Genomic DNA, 12,166 nt, shown 5'->3' with positions numbered 1-12,166 from the left:
TACGTACAGTTTGTCCTCCACCTATGCTGATGGCTACACCTTTCAGGCATGTCTCGGTGTCAGTTAGGCCACATTTGCGGACTTCTCCTAGAACAGTGAAGGAATCGCTGTCACAGAGCTGAAAAAAAGAAAAAACAAACCTATTAGGTGAAAAGGGATCAATATCAAATAACATTCTGGGTAAACTTGGTCATTGTAAATTTTGCTCATTCCTTCCCTTTGTCTCTCTTCCTCATATGCACACCCATTTACACTCACCAAAGTAAGCTGGCGTAAACACATGCAACACAATGAAAAGTGTCAGCTGACCATGGCATTAAATACTTGAAGTACCCATGAGGAGATTTCAGGAGCCTTAATGTTCAGACATTCCTAGATTAGCAACAGATATTTTTGTGGCATTCTCTTTTCAGTTAAAATTTAACTTGACCTTACTGAAAGTGAGGTTGTTTTATCTCATAAAAAGGATTTCTAGCACACAGCTGTTAGGTGAGGAAAGATAATTCTTTGTGTGTGTGTTATTTTTAATATTAAGTCTTTATTACTTTTTTTACAGAAGTTATTATATATAAGTCAATGACAGTGGTATATAGGGCCTGACTTTTGCAGTGACTCTGATGGACTTTCATTCAGGTACATAATCATTACCACCCCCATTCATTCCCACATCCTGTATTCCATACATATCACAGTCCCCAGTTATTAAGTTATCTAAACCACACATACACATTTTAGATCCTACTCCTGAATAAGAGTTCTTAGTCTTTTGCTCTGAGACTGAACAGTTATGCATGTGTAATAGGAAAGTTGATAGTCAGTTTACATGAGAACTATAAATGATGCTTCTGACATGAAGAACATTTAATCAAGGAAGGCAAACTGTGTGCAAACTGGATTAAGGGTGATAATGGAGGCAGAAAGGAGGGTTAACTTTACTCAGAAAGAAAAAATTACAAAACACAGGACAGAGGAGATTTATTTGAAAATGTATAGTAACCATCTGCAGGTTATATTGAAGGGGTCTGGAAAATGCAATGTAATTCATAAGCAAACCTCCCTCCCCCTAAATAACAGACATTCCTAATGTATTCAGCTACCTGATTAAGTCTTTGCATTCGTTTATTCTGGGCCTGTTCCAAAGCCCATTGAAGTCAAAGGAAAGAATCCTATTAATTTCATTGGTCTTTGGATCAAGCCCCATGTTGAGACTTCCAGTAGCACTAATTAAGTTGCATCCTCTCTAGTTAAAGAATCTGCCTATACTAAGTTGCATTGGCAGTAAATGCTCAATTACAGTTACCTTCGTCAGGATATAGCTACAATCTCCAAAGAAGGAATAACGTTTCTCGTCAAATGTGGAGATGTGGGAACCTCCTTCAATGGAGCAAGTCCCAGGGCAGGAAAGGCTGACACAACTCCACTGGCCTCCAGTACAGGTACTGAAAAAAAAGACAAGAGATGTTTGTTAAGCTTGAGTGACACAAGCTTAAGAAAAATGGGAGAAAATGTGGACAGATGACACCTTCATTTCCCCCCTGCTGTTTTTATCACTGTTTGCAAGTAGACTAACTGATATTGCATTGTGTCAAGTATTAGGGGGTAGCTGTGTTAGCTTGTATCCACAAAAACAAGGAGGAGTCCGGTGGCACCTTAAAGACTAACACATTTATTTGGACATAAGATTTCGTGGGTAAAAGGGAAAGTTACTCCTTCTCTTCATGTGTCAGTATAATAATGCCCGCATCTCTAATTTACACTCCATGCATCTGAAGAACTGGGTTTTTTACCCATGGAAGCTTATGCCCAAATAAATTTGTTAGTCTCTAAGGTGCCACCGGACTCCTCATTGTTTTTTTGATATTGCATTAAAAACTCAATATGAATAAGGGAAAGGCATCTCCGTCTTCATGGTAATGATGTTTTAACCTAAAGCTATTCATTGTAAATCTTTGGACCAAATTCAGCCCTTGTGAAAGTGGAAGCAATTCTATGGAATACCAAGGAATTTTTCTCATACTGAATTTGGACTCTTACCTTCATTAGCATGAGACAAAATTCAGAGCATGTTAAATAATTCTTTACAAATAATAAATTTTGTGTTTTTATATACATATACACATATACATACACTGAAGTAATATTTAAGCAGCTACGGGGAAGCCATCAATTCACATCCAGAAGCTGTTATATGTGTACACATAATTTCACTATCCATGTAATACACTGTGTCTTCAAATTTAAAATGGTGCTTATATAGAACATGCATATTTCATGCTGGAGTCCACCACTGGATTTACCATCAGATTAGGCGTGAATAAAGACGGGGAGTGGTTGGGTCATTACAAAACCTAAACTTAATTTCCCCAATACTAATTTCTCCCTACTGTTACTTACACCTTCTTGTCAACTGTCTGTAATGGGCCACTCTCTTACCACTTCAAAAGTTATTTTTCCTCCCTTGGTATCCTGCTGTTAATTGATTTATCTCATTAGACTGACCTCACACTTGGAAAAGCAACCCCCATCCTTTCATGTATTTATACCTGCTCCTGTATTTTTCATTTCATGCATCTGATGAAGTGGATTTTAGCCCACGAAAGCTTATGCCCAAATAAATTTGTTAGTCTCTAAGGTGCCACAAGGACTCCTCGTTGTTTTTGCTGATACAGACTAACACAGCTTCCCCTCTGAAACCTGTCACTGGATTTATGTTACTGAGGGCTGATTTGAGCATTCAGTGACTGGATTTGATCATATTGTTAACGTGCCTGGGTTTGAAAATGAGATTACTCTTGTCTAAATTCAAGTTTTTGTTCTCGTGTACAGAAAGAAACCAAGGAGATAAACAACTTCAGTAAGTATTTTAAGCCAGAAGCTTCAGACTAATATATTCATTCCCAACCCCTGTGTAATCAGTGATTTCTTGCCCACTGCCAACAATTATTAGGTAATGCACAAAAAAAGGAAAAGATTTGACAAAAATAGTAGGTTACCATGAAGTGCACTGGGATGCAAAAGAAGCACCTGGACTATACGTTTCACCTTTGTAGGTACAGTGGCACTCGCTGAGAGGGATACAGCCAGAGCTGTTAATGTCATCAGACACGGTTCCTAGAGGAAGAAATAGTAAGTTATTCACTTTGTCATGCTTTCCATGTTGTTTCGGAGCACAGCTGTAGAAGAAATCGTAAAATATGTTGTGTTTCTTTTTTTATTACAGATGAAATGCAAAAATAAAAAGCATTGTAATAATGGAATCTCTGCTATCTACTGACTGCTGCGGCTGTGTAACCAATCAAAGAGTGGCAGAAATCCTAGAGCTCCTTCACTCTGTGATACTCTGGTAAGTGCCTTGGTGAGATGGGCCTTGCTGATTTGAATTGCAAGATGACAGAGTGACAGGATGTAATGGAGCAAACATCTATAAATTCACATGGGGACCCATTTGTAGTGTAAACACTATACACCCTAAAGCAAGCACATAGTAGTCTCAGGGAGACTAGTTAATTTATTCTGACACGAGATGAGGACACGAGGGAGCACCACATGTGACCACACGTAGCATGGGCTGAAGAGCAGGGATGGGAAATATGATGAAGATGATAAATTCACTCCAGTCAGCAAATATTCTCAGCACGAGAACTTAGTTTGCATGGAGATAGCAGGCAGTTACTGTACCTACAATTACAAATTAATGTCCATTTATCATGCATAATTCCTGAAAATGGCCTGATCTTACAACTGCTGAGTGCTCCCAACTCCCAGTGTTTACAGAGGGAGAGGAGGACAGGCAGCACTCCACAGGAAATGTTCATCACCTTGGAGGATCAGGCTCAAAGTTGCTAATGTCAGGAAACATTTTTGTGGGCAAAAGGTGAGTAAATGTAATCTACTTATTGTACACAGTGGCTAAGGAAGCTGCCAGGTTTAGAGAGTTCCATCTCTAGTATGCTGTCATATACTAATTTCAGTCACTTTTTTGGCACATCAGATGCATGTCCTGAATAAACCCCTGTCATCTGAAAGGGTGTTTCCATTAACATAGATAGAAACTATGTACATGTCTCAAGGAAAGAACATGGAACTTCCTGTAGCTGTGGAAAGAGCATTAAAAGATATAATGTATCCAAGGAAAGCTGCTAAACCTGTACATGTAAATGTGCTGGTGCTTTCGAATACGAGAAAAGGAGATGAATATAAACTTGCCTGGGGGGCAGACGCAGCCATCGGTACAGTGATCTTCACAGAGGGCTGACCTTTCAGGGTTGGTGCAGGTGTTAGCACAGGGGGAGCCACATTCCTCGTGCTGCATGTTATAAGGGCACGTCTTGTCTGAAAGTAGAAAAAAGGATAAAGAGTTCTTAATTTAATCCCCATGTATTGACTTTTCTCATTTAAACCATGGAGAGGTGACATCTGTATCTGATGATGAACTCCTTAGGAGATGTGCTGATATCTGCAATTTGTTATTGAGTCCTCTGGGGAATACTGGCATCCCCGGTCACTGCAAAATGTTTAAAACCTTTAATTCCTGTAAGGCCCTGATGCACTCAGGTTGAAATTGACTTCGTGAAAAGTATGGTATATAGGCCTTTTGAAAGCTGTCCGCACAGGAGTAGATTTCACACTATTGGAATTTGTTGGTGACTAGTTGCAAGCATAGGAGAAAGCATCTTCTTGAGATACTTACTGCACAGTTCTTTAGTTCTCCAGTTCAGAGGTTGTCCACCGGCATGGGCGCACTGCCGGGAGTATTCAGCAAAGGTGTTACAGATGCAGAAATCACGCATAGACTCATCACAGCGGCACAAGTCTTGTACGCAAGAGTCAATGTAGTCTTGAACGTCCACCAGTGCATTGCAGCTCACAAATGCTTCACCAGTCAATACTCTCTGGCAGATAGCACTCTAGAAGTGAAAATAGTGGTTGTTAGAGCAACAGTGTTTACAAAACGCCAAAGAACTAATTTTTATTTAGATATTTTAAAGTATTTTGTTCCAAAGACATCCCATTGTCTTCATTTTGATTCATGTTATGTTTTCCTACTCTTCCAAATTTCCCCCAAATTAATTCATTGATGTAAGAAGAGGGAGCAAAGATATTTCAATGAAAAACAAAATACTACAGAAAAGATCCTTACAAATTCATTTGAGCAGTTTGAAAGAGAAGAAGATGTAGGATCCTCGCATTGCTCTGTGGGTCCATCCATCTTCTGCATATTCCCAAACTGCACGTCAGTCAGCTTGATGTCTGTAACAAGCAGTTAAAAAAATATTATGGCACTTTTATTGGCTTTGAAAATGCAGTGCTAATTTTGTGTGGAGATTGACCCTTATGATGTTGCCCGTGGTAATCACCATGATAGCAAAAGGAAAGAGTGATGAAGAAAGTGTGAATAGCTGGCAAGTGTTTGGTGTTGAAATATTAAAAAAAAACAGGAAATCACTCATTACAGCTTTATACCCTATGCCTACTATAAAAGTGTTAAATCAAAGGACATAAAATAGTGCATGTCAATATTAAACATCAGTGTAGTTTAATATTAAACATCAGTATAGTTTCACAACTTATCTGTGGATCAGTGCCCCATTCTATTGAAACAAATACTATTAAAGCAAAGAAAATCAAACCACAGTGCTTAATAATGTTGTTGTTACTTACTGTTTGATGTGAACTCATTGTAAATTGGAATGCCATTGAAGTCCCCACAAAGCCCACAGGTCTGATTGGCATATTTCTTATCCAGTTCCACCTAAAAAAATGGGGTAAGTGAGTTACACACAGAGTTAAAATTTATAGTGTATTCAATGTTAAGGATGGAATTCACCACTATCCAGAGGTACTACATACATCCCACTTAGGTTTTCAAAATCAGTGGTGAATGGACATGGTGCTAGCCCTCGACACGGGGTGAAATTAAACCTAAATCAATGCAGTAGTTTGGTCAGACAGGTTTTTTTCATTAGATATGGGTGTTTGGGTGAACAGTATGATGGATTAAACTAAGTCTGGTCTATTTTATAATAATTGATTTCTTATGATCACCGCAGGACTTCAGGATGGGAGTTGTGGCTACTTTGCTTCACTGCAGTCTCCTCCCCTGGTGGACTTCCCACTGCTGAAGTTCTGCACCATTGTTTATGCTACTGAATGCCACAGGGGCTGTGAACATCAAAGCAGTGGTGTATTTAGTATCTGAGGAAGATTACATTTCACTAAAAAGATCTATTAGTGGCTTGGGGAGAATGGTGATTATAAACTGAGCTCTGAGAAAAGAAAGGAAATTGAAAGCATAATAGAGTAACACAATGCAATGAAAATGGATAAAAATCCCAAATCACCTAATCTCTGGCTCATAAAAGCCAGAATAGTTTAAAAATAAGTATTCTTTGCAACATCTGGAATGTACACTTACCAGAAGGCCATCCAGTTGGTTCCACATGAAGACCAGGCCCATCTTGGCAGTGATTTTCAAATAACCGCTACTTCTCTCTATCAGGATTCCTGACTGGCTGAAAGGCAGCTGAATTCTGGAGAGAGATCAAAGTGCAATTAAAGTAGGAGTACAGAATTTGACATCCAGTCTTTGAGACATTTTTAATTCAACTGAATAAGGAATTGGCTAGTAATACGCATTGCTAAATATGAACTGCACAAGTTTATAACAATCTTGGAAACCTTCAGTTGGATAATCTCCTATGCAGTTGCTCTCCAAAGTGCTGTGGGTTCAGTGTTATTTTCTGGTGACATTCCTTTTCAGTACATCTATACATGATGTTTTAGTGTATAAAATGCAGGTCTGTCTGCTATATGATATAATTCAGACAGTGCTATGCCTGTCTGTTGTTTAACAAATGCACGTCAAGTGCTCTGCTATTATTATTTTAAAGCCTTAAATAATATAGGACTAGCTTCTCTGGAGGGAATTTGTTCTTTTTTGTTCTTTCTTCATAACTAAGACTAGCACAGTTGAAATGGCAGAGCTGGAATTGCTGGACTTCCCCACATGCAGTCTTAAAGGAACAAGATGAAAGGCTTTCTAGTGTAGAACTGGAATCACTGAGATACTTTCCCCCTTCACATTTACACTTGTGGCATCCTTCAGGAGGGAAGGCTCAGGACTCTTGTTCTTTTGCTAATATGTACTGTGTCTTTCTTTCTTACTTTCTTTCTTTCTTTCTTTCTTTCTTTCTTTCTTTCTTTCTTTCTTTCTTTCTTTCTTTCTTTCTTTCTTTCTTTTCTGCTGCAGTGTCTGGCTTCTTGTATTCTTGATCTTGGATTTATTTAGGTATTTTGCTGTATTTGTTTTTATTCTACCTTTATTTTATGGCACCTAGAGGCCTCTAAATTACAACAGTAGAGTGGGGTCTGGAGTGCCCCTGAACTGCATGGCACATAGATCAGGAGGTAATCTGTAAAGGTGGAGTAAAGCTCAGCTCTGTACTCCCCTGTTTCTGCTGCTGCTCTAAGAAGGGCCTATCCCCTTACGCTGTTTTAGAGCAGCCTGAGGGAATGAGACTGAAATAGGCATCCTTTCAAACAGGCCATTGGGACAATATCAATGGTGCCAATTTCATGAGATAATAAGACATCTGAACTTACGGGTTGCCATTGACCACAATGGAGTCTGAGGTCAGTTCAATCACCATTCCGTCAAGCTTCAGGGTGATATGGTTGATCACAGGAGAGCTTTCCAGCATAGTGCGCCTGATCTGGATGTTGAAGTCCTCATAGGCAGATTTGCAGTGGGATGCAAAGACATAGTTGCAGAGCCCGGGGAAGTGAAAGATGTCCCCATCAAAGGTCTTGAAGTGGAAGTTTCCCCAGGTGCTGCACACACGTCCATTGTGAGCAGGGTTGCCAGCTGTGGATTCAAAACAAGTTGTAGGGCTGTACTGAAAATTCCAGTGTAAGTCCCTCTATTCACTCACTGGCTAATTCGTTTACATATTTATCCATCTATCTAAACATTCTTTGTTTTATCTTCTCATCTAGCTATTTATTTATTTGTGTATGTATCATTCATTCTGTTAACTTTTCTCTTTAGTCTATCCATCTCTTCACTTACCCTACAGTTCTGATCAATTTCTCATAAAGACATGGCATTTGTTTAACTTACGCTTTACAGGCAGCGTCGTTCTCAGTGGTTGGATGATTGTCACTTCTTGTGGTTTAGTTACTGGTACAGAAAAATCTAAGAAAAAGAAATACAATTATCACTAATTCAAAAGGTTCAATAAACAAATTGGCAAACACAGATATGGATCTCCTAGCCTCATTAGTGGTTAAAGGTTTTTACTGCAAGTAATGCTCACTGGAAAATTTCCAAGGGAGTCTATTGATGGCTTAATGCCACTGCATCAAATTTTGGTTTCCAATGTAAACTGTAATTAATAGCCGGATCCTGACAACCCTTCCTCAAGTCAGTAGTCCTTTCTCACACAAGGAGCCCAACTGAATCTGACCCCACCTGCCCAAAGTAGGTATCCGCAAGCTGATACCAATTTAATCCTTCATCTACGATAGGAACTATACAAAAAACCTCAGGCAACACAATGGAGATTAAAGTTATTCACAACCTTTGGCTCCCAGCATATGTAAAAGTGGAAAACTGTAGGAGGGTTTCAATGGTTGGGGTTGAGAAACCACAGCAGAACTTGTTTAGATCTCATATTCTTTTCTTAGCCGGAAGTACATGTATACACACACACTCACATACAGCCAACTTCAGGCAAACAACAAATTCTTGTAGAATTCTGCAAATCCTTAATCACGAATCTAGTGCTTTTTCACACAAGAACTCCCATTTGCAGGATCTGGCCCTAAGTTTGCTGTGTTCATCCCTAGCATTTCTTCTTTGGTTCCAGTATTGAATGGACTTGAGATTCACAGAAGCTGCAATGTAGTTTCTCAACACCTACTTCTGAATCCTCACTACAGTTTTCCACTTGCACGTAGACTGAGAGGCAAAGGTCAAGAATGGTTTTAATGTCCCTTAAAGCTCCTTCTGAGATTTTTTTTAAAGCTCCTGGAGTAAATGAAGGATGATATCTTTATTATCATAAATAAATCATAACATGGCCCACACGGTATCACCCAGTGGTTGCTCCATCTAGACCAATGATTTGTGGTTGAAACAGAGCATCTCTTTTAGAAAGACAACTGGTCTTGATTTAAAGACTTCAAGGGATAGAGAGCCCACCATCTCCATTGATCAGTTGTTACAATGGTTAGTTACACTCAAGGTTAATAGTGTTTGTCATATTTCCAGTTTGAATTTGTCTACCTTCAGCTTCCAGCTGTTGGGTTTGTCAAGGTTGCTAACTTCAGATTAGGTTATGGTTCAGATTTTCAGGCTGATTAGTTAAATTATAGTGTAATAAATTTACTGGAGAAAGGAACAAGGGACATTTTGTTAGAATTTTTATACAACATGGTTTTTGTTCTGACAGCAGTGTTATACCAACAGCCAATACACATCCCTTATCTTATTACATGTAACTAATATGTTCCAACAAGCAGCATAATATATTTTATACACAAATCTGCACTATCTCTGGTGCATGTACTGCAATACTTTTCATTTTCTGCCTTTTCATGAGTGATGCAGTTATCTCAATAGAATGAAAAAGAGTACTTTTTATTACCGATTATCAAATATCTTTGTGATACACATGTACACACACACCTCATAAAATACACCTTGTAAATTTGCAATATGTACCTATTACGTAATTATAGATTAGATAAGTGTGTAGCTTCAATGGGCCAAATCCTCAACTGGTGCAAATCAGTATAGCCCCACTGACTTCAATGGAGTTTCACCAATTTATACCAGCTGAGGATCTGGCCCTACAGTACCAATTCCAGGGAGCTGAACATTGTGTATAGAGAATTGTTCCTCTCCCTTCATTTAAAGGCATAGTACACTTTAATCACTCTATGTCTATTGCAATGAGTTTCTAAGACAAGATTGGCTGAATTTAGATTGTCAAATAAATAAATAAAGTAAAAAAAAAACACTTACAGTCTTGTCCCTGCTGGACATAATTATAGTCATCATAATTTGCTTGTTGGTCCTCATATTGGGCTTTGACTGGAGGAAAAAAAAAGTTACTTTGGGGGATTGTGCTCATAAATTCGTCAGTAACACCTGGTTGAACAATACAATCTGCAAAAGTAGCATTCTTTTAGGCAGGGAAACTGCATGGTAAGTGTGGTTTGTTATGCTGTGGCAAATACAAACACACACTCACACAGAGGCAAAGGCTGTGAGGGCGAAAATATTTTAAAAGATGAAAATGGAGAATTTTTCTCCTTAGCTACAGTTCAGATCAAAAAAGATCTCTAGGTCTCTTGTGGTATGATGGCTGGTACGCTTTTTTTTTTTTTTTACAGAAGTTGTTATATATAAGTCAATGACAGTGGTATAGAGGGCCTGAACTATGCAGTGACTCTAATGGACTTTGCTTGAGGTGCATAATCATTGCCAGCCCCATTCATTCCCACATTCCCTACTCCATACATATCACAACCCCTCCCCCCCGTTATTAATTTATCTTAAAAAACACACACACATTTGAGATTGGATTTGCAATCTATACATTTTTGTCCTAGGTGTCAGAACTGAGTAGGAGTTCTTAGTCTTCTGCTCTGAGACTGAACCGGTATGCATGTTCATTGGGAAAGGGTAATAGGAAGGCTAATAGTCAGAGAGCTTTTTCCCTATGCTTCCCCTGAGCAACCTGCTAGCTGGTCACTTAATCTCCACCAAACTCTCACCCTCTCCTCCTTCAAATCCATTCTAAAAACATGCACCTGTCTACCAACTATCAGGTCGGCTCCTCAGCAGTGTAAGTTGGTATAGTTCCATAGACTTAAAGGAGGTGGCCTGATTGACCCTAGCTGAGAACCTGACCCATATATCTCTCCTTGAGCCAAATTTTTCTTTTGGTTGTAACAAGGAAAATTCTACCGAAATCACTGGGATTATACCAATGAAAACTGAGTGGAGAATTTCTCTCTTTCTTTGCTAGCTACACTGTACCCTCTCTGCCCTTCTAAGCTATTTAGAGCAAAGGCTCCATTTGATTCTTTGTTTTTCTGAATTTGTACAGTTGAACCATCTGCAAAGTCCTATGTACATCTTGGGAACTATAGAAATAATAACAAATAACCAGAGAAGGGTATAGAGAAGACTGTTTTATACTGGAAGAACCCTTTTTAGAGCGAGAGGGCCAACATATAAGCTGTGTTACTGGGAGTAGAATTTGACCCATAATAGTTGGTTTACAACTTCAAACACCAGTAATAATAACTAACATACCCAGAAGCAATGTGGATAGAATTGGGGAGCTGATAGATTTATTTCAGATAATTGATTGGGCCCCCAACTTGTTCAAAATAATAAAAACAATCCCGAAGATATTCCTTTCATTCCTTTGCGCCATCATCTCAAAATATAAAGCTGCACTCAACCCCTGTTTAACAAAAAGCACTGCTTAATGAAAACGCAGAATACTGAGGGCACAATACTGAGGGTAGCTCTTGAGCAGACATGGGGAGCACCTGAGCTAAAGGCAGGCAGCATCCTGTATTCCTTGAGTGTAGAACAACTGCTGGCACCACCACTGAGGCTAGTCATCCCAAATGGGTGAGGCTGACATGGGCTGAGGCGTTGCCATGGCCCCATCTGCACTAGCTGGATGTCTGAGGCTGGCCCTGGAGCAACACACTCTGCACCCTTTGAAAGGGTGTATCATTTGATCCTACTGTGTGCCCTTCCCTAGCTTTCTAGCCCAGGGAATCATTCTGCTTCCCTCTCAGTGCACATTCAGCACAATTTCTATGCCATGCCAAATACCCATGCCCATTGTCAGTGGCTGGTAATGGCACAATTAATCCCTTGGTGTAATAACAAGGTTTAATAAAGGTTAGCGTGGAACTGCATAGGAGTTAGGAAGAAGTAAAAATATTCATTAGGATGTGTGCATCAGATCAAAAAACACTAGATACTAACATTTTCTGAGTTTAGCCATGGAATGAATTAACAAAGGGCACAGTGAATAAAAGATTATACAGAATGTGAATATAAAATATCTTCTTAGACGATAGAAGGCTAGGCCTGTGCACTCTGGATCCTGGTTTCATGAATTCATTAAAAATT

At 39.2% G+C, this 12,166-nt stretch overlaps 1 protein-coding gene and 1 long non-coding RNA gene across 2 annotated transcripts in view; one reads left to right on the top strand and one right to left on the bottom strand.

The window, feature by feature from the left end:
* LOC135982982 (uncharacterized) overlaps positions 1–12,166 on the top strand; it is a 92,793-nt gene that overhangs the window by 69,618 nt on the left and 11,009 nt on the right. The window contains exons 4-5 of the long non-coding RNA XR_010600476.1: positions 3,051–3,126; positions 3,221–3,343. This is a non-coding gene — a long non-coding RNA (uncharacterized LOC135982982). The remainder of the gene's footprint in view (positions 1–3,050; positions 3,127–3,220; positions 3,344–12,166) is intronic.
* Positions 1–12,166, bottom strand: part of MUC5AC (mucin 5AC, oligomeric mucus/gel-forming) — a 56,729-nt gene that overhangs the window by 43,054 nt on the left and 1,509 nt on the right. The window contains exons 2-12 of the mRNA XM_065592020.1: positions 10,028–10,096; positions 8,120–8,194; positions 7,603–7,864; positions 6,416–6,530; positions 5,662–5,752; positions 5,141–5,250; positions 4,691–4,907; positions 4,207–4,332; positions 2,994–3,111; positions 1,301–1,439; positions 8–118 (exon numbers count right to left, since the gene is read on the bottom strand). Of these exons, the coding sequence (XP_065448092.1) occupies positions 8–118; positions 1,301–1,439; positions 2,994–3,111; positions 4,207–4,332; positions 4,691–4,907; positions 5,141–5,250; positions 5,662–5,752; positions 6,416–6,530; positions 7,603–7,864; positions 8,120–8,194; positions 10,028–10,096 (1,433 nt within the window). The remainder of the gene's footprint in view (positions 1–7; positions 119–1,300; positions 1,440–2,993; positions 3,112–4,206; positions 4,333–4,690; positions 4,908–5,140; positions 5,251–5,661; positions 5,753–6,415; positions 6,531–7,602; positions 7,865–8,119; positions 8,195–10,027; positions 10,097–12,166) is intronic.

This window comes from Chrysemys picta, chromosome 4 (genome assembly GCF_011386835.1).
Source record: "Chrysemys picta bellii isolate R12L10 chromosome 4, ASM1138683v2, whole genome shotgun sequence".
Taxonomy (NCBI): domain Eukaryota; kingdom Metazoa; phylum Chordata; order Testudines; family Emydidae; genus Chrysemys; species Chrysemys picta.
Note: the sequence above shows the minus strand (reverse complement) of the source record. Positions and strands in the feature narration are given on the sequence as shown.